At 39.3% G+C, this 14,219-nt stretch overlaps 2 protein-coding genes across 2 annotated transcripts; both read right to left on the bottom strand.

The window, feature by feature from the left end:
* Window positions 1-517: 517 nt before the first annotated feature.
* LOC133853871 (uncharacterized) lies at window positions 518-4,490 on the bottom strand. The gene is made up of 6 exons (XM_062289895.1): window positions 4,397-4,490; window positions 3,688-3,920; window positions 3,009-3,572; window positions 2,411-2,807; window positions 2,109-2,326; window positions 518-895 (listed from the first exon to the last, which is right to left on the bottom strand). Exons 1-6 carry the CDS (start codon window positions 4,488-4,490, stop codon window positions 518-520), a joined length of 1,884 nt encoding a protein of 627 aa, XP_062145879.1.
* An 8,615-nt stretch (window positions 4,491-13,105) lies between these two features.
* On the bottom strand, window positions 13,106-14,011 carry LOC133854472 (probable calcium-binding protein CML13). Its single transcript, XM_062290698.1, has one exon. The coding sequence runs from the start codon at window positions 13,898-13,900 to the stop codon at window positions 13,457-13,459; it is 444 nt and encodes a 147-aa protein (XP_062146682.1). The 5' UTR covers window positions 13,901-14,011; the 3' UTR covers window positions 13,106-13,456.
* Between the last annotated feature and the right edge of the window lie 208 nt (window positions 14,012-14,219).

The raw sequence follows: 14,219 nt of genomic DNA, 5'->3' as shown, positions 1-14,219 counted from the left end.
CTCTTTTGCTAAAATGTGGCTTCTAACTACCCAATTTGAGATCCAGCAGCTGAATCTCAAGGCTTCACCACAAGTCCTAGCAAATGCAATTGGCAAAGCTCCTAAAGATAAAGTAACGGAAATAATACACTTAATACCTGAACTGACAACTGACAAGCCATTTTTAGATAATTCCCTAAATTATTTTTTTTTGAAAGGAACTTGCAATTTCATTAAAAATAAGACAAATGACACTCGGCAATTACAATTCCTGAAATACAAGACGGATACGAACCCATCCAAACTAGATTTAGATCCTGAATAACAGCAAACCTAGCAAGTTGGTGGGCCGCATTATTACATTCTCTTCGGACAAAGTTAACATTCCACACAGGAAAATCCTTTAAAATCTCTCTAGTCTCTACAATGATATTCTCAAACCTGCTAAAATCCTCATCCTCTCGATTTAGAGCTGTGACCACCACACTAGCATCGCCTTCGAGAAAGATGGATTGGAGACCCAAAGTTCGTCCATGTTCTACACCCATTTTAGCACAATAGCTTCTGCTATAGTCGGATTCAAAATGTATATCTGCACCAAGCACTGAGCAGCAAGAACTATCCCAGAATGGTCACAGGCAATAACTCCTACCCCCATGAGATTCTTCCGCCTGTCTATAGCAGCATCCCAATTCACCTTGACACTACTAGCTCTAGGAGGTTTCCAAAGAGTTTGGGTGGAATAGTCCTGTAAATCAAAACATGATGATGGGGTATTCGCCTCTCGAAACTTCTCAAGTGAGTCTCTAGCACCAATTAACAAACACTTTGGGGGCATAAGGGTACTCTCAAAAACCCATTGATTTCTTCGAAGCCATAACTTTTGGGCAATTATGGCAGCTAATTCAATTTCCTCCTGATTCAGCCAATCACTTAAATAATTAAAGATGTTACTAAACGCATCTGCTTCAATTGCACATTTTTGGATGGCTCAGGAACTTTAAGACCACATTGCACAAGCAGCATCACAACCCCACAAGACATGCTTAGACGTTTCCACCTCTCGGCCACACAAAGGACAATTCGGGTCAGTCACAATTTTCCTTTTCATTAATTTTTCCTTTGTAGGAAGAATGTCTTTGCATGCTCTCCAGAGGAAAAGATGAACTACACGGGGCACTTTCAGCTTCCATATTTTCTACCATACAAGACTTTGTTGGGGGCAAACAGAGCTGCAGCAATTTAGACGGGCCTTCCAGTCAAGCTGCAAAAAATAAGCACTTCACACGATAAATTGCCCATTGGCCGTATATGCCGAGACCTGCCTGTCTTGAACAACGCCGGGGCTAATGGCTAAGCTACAAATTTTCTCCACAATGTCAGTTGGAAAGATTTGCTCAATAAGCGGTATGTTCCACCATATACTCTGCTGATCAATAATTTCAGCCACTTTGGCATCTTTGTTTAAAATATGCAATGGTAATTGAATAGAATTGGAATGGGGAGAAAAAAAAAATCAAATGTTCTCCCCAATTATTAATTTTTGATTCATCTGCCACCTTCTAAATCAATCACTCCTGCAGCAGAGGTTTTGCCATCGATATGCTACGCCAAATATAAGATGGTCTATATCCAAGCGAAGCCTCCAAAAAGGATTTCTCAAGAAAATATTTTTCCTTTAAAACCCTAGCTGCAAGTGAATCTGGTTTCTGTATTAAGCACCACCCTTGTTTAGTAAGAAGAGCAATATTAAAACTCTCCAAATCTCGGTATCCCAGTCCCCCTGAATTCCTACTTCTGCCAAGGCCTTTCCAAGACATCTGATCAGTATTTTCCTTATGTCCCCACCAAAACTTACTCATCAACATATTTGTTTCATGGCATAGAGTAGTTGGGAGCCTAAACACGCTCATAGTATAAGTTGGAATGGCCTGAAGGAATGCTTTTATAAAGATCTCCTTACCTGCATAGGATAGGAATTTTTCTTTCCATCCATTCATTTGGCTCCAAATCCGGCTCTTAATATGGTTAAAAGAGGAAATTCTGGACCGACCAATAAGGGCTGGTAACCCCAAATATGATTCATACTGCTTTGTAGAATTAAGCCCCGTTTCTTGCAAAATATATACCCGATCCTCTTCCCTTGTGTTTCTACTAAAGAAAATAGAGGTATTTTCAAGGTTAACTTTCTGACCACAAGCCCTCTCATAGATATCCAAAATATCCTTAATTTGCCTCCATTCTTTGAGATTAGCCCTCCCAAATAAGAGACTATCATCAGCAAAAAGAAGGTGATTTATCTTTATCCCACCTTGACAGATAGGCACACCAGAAATCTTTCTCAATCCTGCAGAATGGTTTAACATATTACTTAAAGCCTCAGCAAAAATAATGAAAAAATAAGGGGAAATGGGATCTCCCTGACGAATACCTCTAGTGGGGATAATATGACCATGGGGTTGGCCATTGATGAGAATAGCATAAGTAACTGTTCGGACACAATTCATTAGAAGCCGAACCCATCTATCAGCAAAACTAAGTTTCCGCATCATAGCCTCCAAGAAATCCCACTCCAAACGATCATACGCCTTACTCATATCAATTTTAAGAGCCATAAAACCATTTCTACCTTTTAGCCGTGTTTCTATGGTATGGAGAGTTTCAAAAGCCACAATGATGTTATCTGTTATCAATCGGCCCGGAATGAACGCACTTTGTTCGGGGTAGATGATATGAGGCAACACAACTTTCAACTTATTAGCAAGCACCTTAGAAATTAACTTGTATACCACATTACAAAGGCTAATAGGTCGATAATCTTTGACTGACTACAGGGATGAAACCTTAGGAATAAGGCAAATGTTAGTAGCATTAATAGCCGCATCAAAAGGCCCTCCATTGAGGAAGGATAAAACTCCCTATGTGATTTCTCTTCCCAAAGTACACCAAGCCTTTTGGAAAAAACCCGCAGAAAATCCGACCAAGCCTGGAGATTTCAAGGGATGCATTTGGGAAAGAGCCATGCAAACCTCCTCCTCCGTGAATGGCCACAGTAAATTTGAGTTCATCTCCGCCAAAACTCGAGGCTCCACATGTTCCAAGTATTGAGAGAAATCTGTTGATGTGTTAGAGCTAAATATATCTTTATAATAGTCAATGAAAACCCTATATACCTCCTTATTGTGCCTCCATGTCCTACCTTGATCATCAGTGATTGAACGAATATTGTTAACTTTTCTTCTGTGATTGGCCCATGCATGGAAGAACTGGGTGTTACGGTCTCCTTGACGATACCAGTTATGTTTAGCTCTCTGTTTCCATTTAACGTCTTCTCTCTCCAAAATATCATCAATATCTTTGTGTATCTGCTTAATAGAATCAACTTGATTAGGACGGTTATTTCTTTGCAATTCAAGAAGATTTTTACTTTTATGCTTCAACAATTCTGCATCTTTCTCAAACTTTTGTTTACTCCAACGTGTAAGATTTCTTTGGCAAGCTGATAATTGAAACTGGATATCCTTCATCCGATTTGCCTCAAACACTTCTTGTTCCCAAGCTGCTTTGATGATATCACGGCATTCAGGATCCAACTACCAATTAACTTCGAATTTAAAACCGCAGCGATAAAGCCGGGTACAAGAGGCAGTTCCCTGTAAGAAATGAGAATCAGGTTATGGCCAAAGTGTGTGCTGTCAAAACATGAACCTCCACATGTTGGAAACGTAAACACGAATCACTATTGGCAACTGCTCGATCAAGTCTCTCCTGCGTAAAATTTCCATCACTTCTACTATTGCACCATGTATACCGTGGCCCAGAAAACTCTAGACCACTCAAATCACAATCTTCTAAAGCCATCTTGAAATTGTTCATCTGGGAATTACGTCTTAGAGCTACACCTTCTTTCTCCGTTTGCTCTATAATCTCATTAAAATCACCTGTGCAAAGTCATGTTGTGGGTTGAAATGATTTTAGGAGCCTCAACAAATCCCAGGATTCACTTCGCCTAGCAGTATCAGGATTTCCGTAAAACCCGGTAAACTTTCATCTCGGACTTCCATCTTCATTATGTATAATAACATTGATATGATGGCGAGAGAAATTAAAGATCTCCATGAAAAAAATTTCTTTCCATAGTAAAGTTAGACCCCCACACCTTCCAACCAGGTTTACAACAAAAAGTCCTTCAAAGCCCAGTTTGCATTTGATCTTCTCCATATGTTTATGCTTACTCAAGGTTTCTATGAGAAAAACAAAATTGGATTTCTTTTCTTGCACCATTTGGTGCAAATCTCGAATTTGAAGGTTTCCAATCCCTCGACAATTCCATCATAAGAGATTCATTGTAACAGGAGGGGCTGAGAATTAGCCACCACCTTTGCCAACAGAGAATGTACCTCCCCTCTAGGTTTACTTTTCTTAGTCTGAGTCTCTTGAATATCAGAAGATATCCATCCAACATCTTCAAACTTTATTTTCCCTTCAATTTCATAAATACTACCAGCCATGTTATCCCTAATTTTTCTTCTCCACGTACGTACCTTGCCCAAAGCCTTTGTAGTCTCCTCATTTGTAGCCTAGGAATCCTCATGGATAACATTATACCCATGTTTAGGGGTGGGTGGATCGGATACACTAGAGAGTACTCCTTGTCCTGTGTGGTTTGGCGGGAAAAAAACCACCTCCTCCTGGGACCCATTGCTTCCATTTGCCACGTTAGTGTTACATGGCTTCTTGCATGCCACATGCTCAACTTTTGTCATTTTTTCATTCAGATTTACCAACAAGGAATCTCCCACATTTATTATAAGATCTGCGACACTTTGCTCCATGCAAGAAATCTTTTTCATCACACCCCAGTCTTCCACTGAGTTTTGGGCAAAAACCTCTGTATCATTCTTGATCAGTTGCCTCGCGCTCTGATCCTTGTCACCTTTCCTGATGTCAGCCGCATTTTTCTCTTCCAAATCCCCCCCTAAATCTTTCACATTAATACTAGTTGTCCCACCCTGCTTCTCATCACTTTCTATGTAATCAGTCGTGCACTGTTCATCCTGCTTTCCTGCTGCTCCTCCTAAAATTTTGTCAGCTGAGTCATCCCAGCTCCTCTCTGCCTTGTGCTGATCCTCTGTACTTTGTATGATCAGACGGGTTGTGACCTTGGCCGAAGAGTGCCCTTCCACTACGCTGTCGGCAACCACAGGTTCCTAATTGGCATAAAACTGCTTTCCTGAATTATAATCTGCCTGTTGAACTTTCAGTAAGCCTTCCTTCTTATAGCGTAGATCATCTACCCGTAGCCAAGCCCCCTAAGATTTAGCCAATACATTCTCATTAATGTAGAAACTAGTTTTGCTCGTGCATGGCTTGTCTGCATGATAGATTCTCCCACAATGATAACAAAACTGTGGAAGTTTTTCATACTTGAACGATACCCAGAGAGATTTACCATTTACAACAAGAGCACGACCCCTTTCAAGCGGCTTTGTGATATCAACATAAACTCTTATTCGTAAACATCTACCTCACCCAACTCCATCACCAGTAACATCTATGTTCTCCACAATGCCAATGGATTGGCCTATCTGAAAACCTACTTCCCGATTCATACACGATAAAGGCATGTCATGTACCTGTACCCAAAAAAACGCTTTGGAAAAATCCATTTGCAGTGGTGGTATATTTTCATCAATTTTCTTTAAGACCAAAACACTGCGGTCAAAAAGCCATGGGTGACCCTCCTTGACACGCCGTTTGTCAACCATGTTAGAAAACTCTAGCAGCCATAAAATTATCATGTAGTTCCTTAAAAGCCACTGCTTCAATAGTCTTCCAAAGACTAGTCATTAGCGCCTTGAAAGTTTCTTTCTGAATGCGCCGATCCGACATCAATCTACCCAGCAAACAACATTTACTTCTTGCCCCTAAATTATTATGCGACACTTGTCTCTCTCAAATTACCGTTTTCTTTCCATAGAACCTTTCGTTAGCATTTGGCGTTAAAATGGATGGAAGTTGCTTACATGACTTACTATGTACAATTTTTTGTACTTGAAATGTACAAATTACCCTTCAACTAAAGAAAAAAACAACAAATTTTTAATTTTTTTTTTTTAAAAAAAAAAACAAAGATGTTGGGGGTGACTGAGTTACCTTGAAAACCAAGGCTACGAGGGTGATTTGACTACTTCTACGGTCATTTTTTAGGGTGAATCACTTCCTTGTTGAACCACTCATCTCTTTTGTTTTGTATTTTGATTTGGTAAAATTACACTTAGCTCTCCTGAATTTACATGTGATTTGCAAAGACACTACCAAACTTTTAAAGTGACATTTGACCTCTTCCAACCATCAAATAGTTAAAAGTTATACCATATGTTAGCAAATGATGTTAAAATAGACAAAAAAAAAAAAAAAATGCCACAAATGATGTGCAAGTTACTTTATTTATTTTTTATTTTTATACTTAAACTACATAAATTACCCCTAAAAAAAAAAAAAAAAAACTTAAGGAATAGCTGAACAATGTTTATGCGGGTGCTCGAACCACCCCAAACACATCTAAAATGGATGGAGGGCTAGCCAAGCCACCTCACAAGGTTGTAAGGGGTGCAGAACCACCTCCTCAAGGTTGAGGGGTCATTTGGTCAGAGAATGATCCTCTCCATTTCAGGATCCAGTTAGTGTATTTAAGAGGGGTAAAATGGTAAAAAAATAATAATAATAAATGACCATTTTACCTCTCCTAAATAAACTAATTGGCTCCTCTCTATTTCATTTACTGTTTCCCATTTGGTCACCTCCTTATTAGTTTGTGGTGACTTATGCAGGTAGTTTGGCCTCCCCCTAACCATTTCAAGGGTGCTCGACTGTGGACCACCCCCTGACTATCTTGAGTGTGGCATTTTTTTTGTCCTTTTTTTCTCTTAATAATTTTAAGGGTTTATTTGGATATTTTAAGTTTTATTTTTTTATTTTTTTATTTTTTTTTAAAAAAAAGGTCATGTGAGCATCATGTGTGGCATTTTTCATCAATTTTAACGTCAGGTGTTAACAGATGGTCTAATTTACAACCGTTTGATAGTTAGAGAGGGTCAAGTCTCATTTTTAAAATTTAGTGATATTTTTACAAATCGCATGCAAGTTCGCAAGGGTTTAAGTGTAATTTTTCTATAATAAAATAATAATGAAAATAGAAGGTTCGATCAAATTTATTGTAGTAATATGTGATGTCTCACATTGTTTGGGTATGAGAATGATGATGTGCTTATATGTATATTCACACTCTTCTTTACACGTGTTTTAAAGCCGTGATGGTCATATATTTATTAGAACTCCACCGTTATGCGTGCTTATGTGAGAATAGTACCAAGATTTGTGACATTTTGAAAAATCTCATTCAAGAGAGCTAAAAGTGGACAATATTGTGTCGTTGGGAATTGGTTGTTACAAATGGTATTAAAGTCATTGTCCAGCCTAAGATGAGGGGAGCGTGCACAAGCCCATGAAGGTCGCCAATGGGAACTCACTGAGACGCCAAGAATGTGGTGATCCCATGAGAGTCGCCAGCAGGGACGTTGGGTCCCAAGAGAGGTGATTGCGACGTCTCACATCACCTGGATATAGGAATGAGAATGTGCTTATATGTATATTCGTACAATTCTTGACACAACATGTTTTAAAGTCATGATGATTATAGACTTATCAGAACTCCATAGTTAAACAAGCTTATGCGAGAGTAGTATTAGAACGGGTAATGTCCAGACTAGTTCAAGAAAAAAAAAAAAGGAGAGAGAGAAAAAAAAAGGGACAATATTATGTTCTTAAAGTTGGGTTGTTACATAGTAAAACGTTTACCACCCTCATTTTGAATGGCCTTTGATCCATGGCCACAATGGGATGGTGTCACACCCTTATCATGATGGTGCATATGATTTTGAAGTTTTTAGCTACATTCAAAATAAGCTCTTAGTAAATCTCTATAAAATAAATAAATAAATAAGTCAAAACCTATAATTTTAATTGATGGGTTGCTTGCTTGACTGGTAATGGCTATTGAATAAAGGGTGTTACAATTCAAAATCACATCTATGCACTAGAATCAATGAGTAGCTCTATTATGTAATACTAGAGGTGACAACACAAAGTGAACACTTTCAAGCTTTGAGGTTGACTTGGTTTTGCTTGGAGATTGAACTACCCCATTGAATTTTATATGAATCTTGTGTGCAACTTTGTGATCTTCAAAAGTGTTAGGTTTATGTTGACAAATTTAGTGTCAAAACTAGTTTGGTTGTAAGTTTAGGTTGAGTTGTCTAGTTGGTTCTTAAGTTGGAGTCCAAAACTTGGTAAAAACTAAAGAACAAACTTTACACTTTATGCACATTAGAATGTGGGGAAGGGTGGGATATATGACGTTGAAGCTAATCATGAGGAAAGCCTACGATAGAGTGGAATGGGGTTTTTTTGGAGGAAACAATGAGGAGGATGGGGTTTGACAATAGGTGGATTAAGCATATTATGACCTCTATCAGCATTGTGACCTATTCTGTGTTAATCAATGGACAACCATGTGGGCAAAATTTGCCCTTATAGAGGAATATGGCAAGGGGATCCTTTATCCCCTTATCTTCTTATCCTCTATTTGGAGACCTTGAGCTCATTACCACAACATGCGGAAAAGTATGGGGGAGCTAATTGGTGTTCCAAACTCCAAAAAGGGTCCACGGCTAAGCCATCTTTTTTTCCTTGATGATAGCTTTTACTTTTTTGCAAGGCCATTGGAGATTTATGAGGCCTCGAGAGAAAAGTTGAATAGGGATAAAACGTTGATTGTTTCAACAGAAATACAAGTATGGAGGATAGAGACCAGATTCTCAATATATCTAGGATCCAAGCTACACAAAGATTTTGACATTTACTTGGGACTTCCGGCGCTAGAAGGAAAATCTAGAACATGGGCTTTCAAGAGCATTAAAGACCGAGTATGGAAGAGGTTGCACAATAGGAAGACAAGGTTCCTTTCACAAGTAGGGATAGAGATCTTACTTAAGCTGTGGTTCAAGCAATTCCTACATATATTATGAGCGTCTTCCTTCTGCCAAAAAAATTGTACGAGGACATAAACTCAATGATTCAGAATTTCTGATGGGGACTTCAGGGAAAAGAAGCTAAGACCCATTAGATGAATTGGAGAAGATGGGACGATCCAAGACACATGGAGGTATGGGTTTCAGAGATCTGGTATGCTTTAATAAAGCATTGCTTGCAAAACAGTACCGGAGACTATTACAAAACCCAAACAACCTAGTGGCAAATATTATCAAGTCAAAATACTATCCAAAAGGAACTATCATGGAAACAGCATTGGGTAGAAGACCTTTTGCTTAGAGAAATATTGTCAGCATGTGATCAGCTCAAATATATATGCATATATGAAGGATTGGAGATGGCAAGGATGTCAAAATATGGAGCGATAAGTGGTTGCCTACTCCGGCCACTTATTCTACTCAATCACCAAAGATGTTAGCGGAAGATGCAAAAGTGAAGGAGCTTTTAGATCAAGATACCAGATGGTGGAATAGTTCCTTGATAAAAGAAATTTTCCAGGAGGATGAGGTCGATATAATATGTCAGTTATCATTAAGCAAATATAGTCAGAAGCATGTGATGATTTGGAAAGGTACCTCTACGGGCAAGTTTTCTGTGAGTAGTGCTTACCATATGTAGAAGTAAAGAAAAGACATGCAACGTGAGGGAGGCTCAAAGCATACAGGACATGGTAGATTAAGGAAAGTAATTTGGAATATAAAGGTGCCTAATGTGGTGAAGATGCTTTTGGAGAGCGTGCCAACCAAAGAGAATTTTCTAAAGAAAGGTATTGTGACAGACTCCTTATGCCCCATTTGTGGATTGGAACGGGAAAATGTTGAGCATATTTTATGGAGCTACCCTTCAACTAGAGATGTGTGTGGAGCATGTGGAAAGGTCCAAAAAAGTAGTGGAGGAGAAATCGCATTTATAAATGTCATGGAAGAGACGATGGATATATCATATATGTGATTGTGAGGAATATGAGTTGGTTGCGGTAATAGCAAGAAAAATCTGGTTTATGAGAAATACAGTGGTTCTTGGTAGCGAATTTACTTATCCTGACCAAGTTATTCGAGAGGCTATAGACTCTATTGCAGAATATATGAAAGCAAATGCTAATGAGGGAGAGCAAGTTATATATAATATGGAGGAGGAACAATGGAGGTACCACCGAGAACTCAAAAGGTGAATTGGGATGTTGCAATAGATTCTCCAAATAGTCGAATTGGCATTGATATCATTGTGCGGGATCATGAGGGGTGTGTTATTGTTGCTAGGAGCACAACCAACTTTGTTATTGTAGAACCGGTTATAGCGGAGGTTTGGCTGCTTTGCAGTCGGTGGGGTTTAATCGGGACTTGGGGCTGCAGCAGACCGTTTTGGAGGGTAATGCGATCCAAATAGTGAATGGTGTGAAGGCTAACAAGCGAAACTAAAATAGATATGGACAAATAGTGGACTATACTCGAGGCGTGTTAAATAAATTGTAAAGTTGGCAGGTTATAGTCATGCCAAAAGAGAAGTTAATTTTGCTAAGCATGGGTTAGCTAAAGCAACTATCAAACAAGTTATAGATAAGTTTTGGATAAAAGAAATTCTCCCTTATATCTGTGGCGTCGTACTAGTGCAGCATGCTCTTTCTTTATGAATATGATGAAGTATGAAATTAATAAAAGATTCAATCTAATATTTACGACCATGTCAAAAAAAATCTCTAATATTTACGACTGGTCAGTGGTAACCAAAGGTTTCCATAAAAATATGTAAGGAAATAGAAAACAAAACAAAAAAAAACAAAAATTGTACTTCTATTCTTGTAAAGGACATGTAATGGCCAAACTGTACTACTATTCTTGAAAAGACTTGTTGGCATAAACTCTCCACAAGGCACCATAACTCTTTGGGCAGTCTCTTCAAATAAAGTAGCGCATTCAATTGCGAAGCACGACTATGAGATTCACCCTAAAAAGTGAGGCTTAATGCTTTCGTTGTACACCCATTCCATGCCATGTAGGGCCTCCCTCAGTATGGTCCTACTCACTCTGGTCTAGTATCTACAATGAAGTGACTTTTGCCAAAGCATCAATAGTGAAAGAAATATGCAATTGGCCTTGCATCAAGGGATTTCAGCAAGTGTAAAGAGAAAAAGGAAGATTTTTTGTTTGTTTGTTTTTCTTTTTCTTTTTCTTTTTCTGTAAGAAAATGAAGATTTTTCTCAAAGCCAAGATAACGGAGCAACTGAGCGGTAGATTTTTCTCTAAATCTTACCCTACTATTGCCGCCAGCTAGCAAGTAGCAAAGCAAACCCTCTGTTCCCTCCCCCTCCCCATCCAAACTTCCCCAGTCAGAAGAATGGCCTACAAACACTCACGCTTTTTCACTGTCCATCACAACTTAGTGAAAGGCTTCTGGATTACTTCTAGATCACCACGAAAAGCATCAAGTTTGAGGGTAAAAATGTATATTACCTAAAAGTCAACATACCACTTTCTTCAGTTTCTTGAAGCCAAGTAACTAAAGGATGTAATAGTTCTCCACCAACCTATCCTAAATAGGATCTACACACTACACTACTTTTAGTCTTCCACTTGGTCTTCAACCTTTTTGGGAATGTATTATTGCATGAGTCTGATCTTTCATTGATGGTTTAAACCAATGACACATTTACAAGAGAATCCACGTTGCGAACTTGGCCATGAACTCTAGAATAAGCAACATACCTAGCTTTACACAGGTCCGAGGTTTACCAAACAGAGACGGGTACACGAAGTAGCCCCGCCTTGAAGATGTTCCCAGTTATCAAAAAAATTAGTGCAGTACCAAGGTCCACCATATCCAATATAGTGAATCGATGTTTACGGGGCTATTCTTCGATCAGCTCAAATCCTGTGCTATAGATCTCCCAGGCGATGGATATTTCTAGTGTTGAGAAATGAGAACATGAAACACCAAGGACTGATGCAAGTCTAGACATCACATGCAAATCTTTTACCTTCGCTTGGAACAGTAACATGGTTTGGAACCCAAAGCAAGTCACTATCTACACATTCTTGAGCCGGGGAGGTTGGGGGGCATGGCTCATCTAGCTTGATGATGCAAATTACAACTACAATTTCAACTACAGCACAAGCCTCAACAGCTCAGTCGGTGAATGTATAGCTACCTCATAAAACTTGAAGATGCTTAACAGACCTCTGAAAATTTTACTGCAACGGAGCCTTTGCTGCTTCCCAACCTAGTAGAAATGACTTCCGATCACAATGATCCTAGCCATTGTACAGACCAAGAAAACTTGGCTGCTCGCCTAAAAAGATGTACATAATTAAAACTTCCCTGCACAACTTCATCCTTAAGTAACAACCTAGAGTGTTTTCTTAGTTTCTAGAAAGGGAAACAAATCAACACGAGTATCAACAGGAATTGAAAGAGGATCAATTAAACTTCTCTTGTTGTTACTGATAAATGATGCTGCCATAAATGTGGTTGAATAAAAAATGTATGAAATAATTTATTTGCTTCCATTGCTCTTTCCAACCCAAACCTCCACTCTGTTATTTTAGATGCACCATCTTCTACACAAGCGAAGAAAGTTTAAATGCAGAAGAGAACGAGCCAAACAAGTCTATCTCTATTTCATCCATAATTCACCAATATGCAACACACGTAACTTTCAGCATCAAGAAGCTCCATCCATTAAACACCACTCACTGCACAAAAGGCACTACAAGCCTAACATTATGGCATTTCTAAAGCATACACATTTTGCCTCCCACCTCACAAATTTCATGAGCTTAACAAAGATCAGAGTCTTGACTTGTGATTTACATATCTCAATTGTATTCAAAACCAAAACCAATTACAAAAAGAAGGATAAGAATATCCCACAAGAAGATGTTTTTATACAACTAAAGAGCGCTATTAAGAGTGCATGACTGAAATTTTCGACAGCTGATGTAGTCCATTTCTCACAATCACATAAACTTCTTCTCTCTTTAAGCTTCAAAACACTAAGAAAACACAAAGTAACAAAGAAACAAATGGCTATCCATCATCTTATGATCAACTCGTCAAAACGTCGATACCCAACAACAAACCAGGTGCCAAATCTCATCATAAAGACATTACTGAATTTTCCAAGGCACGCAATATTCTCATACAAACTTAAACAAACAAAATCCAGAATAAGAAACCCTGAAGACCAAAGTTTCAATACACAATATAAACAAAACAAGAACGAAATTAGCATCACTTCAAAGAAAAGAAAAAGAAAAAGGAATCCAAACAAACCCTAATTCCAGAACACCAAACGAAGAACAAACATAACAGAAATTGAATCCCAAGAAACATTTCCGTAAAACACAAACCCGATTCTACCCTCGCGTCACTTGGCGACCATCCGGGCGATGAAATCCTCGTACCGGATCCTCCCGTCGGACCCGACCTCCACCTCCCGGATCCACTCGTCGAACTCGGAGGGCTCGAGCTTCTCGCCAATGTTGGTGAGGATGTGCCGGAGCTCCGAGACCGAGACGTATCCTGTGGAGTCCTTGTCGAGGACCTTGAACGCGTCGCGGAGCTGGCGATCGAAGGGCTCGGCCTTCATATGCTTGGCCATGAGGTCCAGGAATCGAGCGAAGTCAAATGGGGCCGTGAGGTTCTCCTCGGTTACGATGGATTTGAGCTGGGCCTGCGTCGGGTTGCCCCCGAGAGACCGCATTAGGATCCCCAGTTCGGACGGGGCGATCCGGCCGTCGCCGTCGGTGTCGAAGAGCGTGAAGGCCTCCTTCATGGACGACACCTGGTCATCGCTCAGATCCTTGCCCATTTTTTCTGGGTCGGGTTTGTTTCTCACTCCAGAAATTTGTTGCTTTCTCTCTTCTCTCTATCGCTGTCGGAGATGAGAAATGGTGGAAGCACGTTATTTGGTTTCGTGTTTTTTGTCTCTGTTATGCTTTTGAAAATGGAAAATGGAAAATGGAAAAGTTGGGGCGAGAACGGCGTCGTTTCTAGGATCGAGAATTTCTTTTTTTGTGTGTATTTTTGCTGGGAGAGTGAGAATCCTCTAAAATTCTGAAGTGAATTATTTTGAGTAAATTTTCTCAAATCTCAATAATAATTATCATATTACATTTATTCATTATAAT

The sequence above is a fragment of the Alnus glutinosa genome, chromosome 13, assembly GCF_958979055.1.
Source record: "Alnus glutinosa chromosome 13, dhAlnGlut1.1, whole genome shotgun sequence".
NCBI lineage: Eukaryota > Viridiplantae > Streptophyta > Magnoliopsida > Fagales > Betulaceae > Alnus > Alnus glutinosa.
This window is presented reverse-complemented; position numbering and strand designations above follow the sequence as displayed.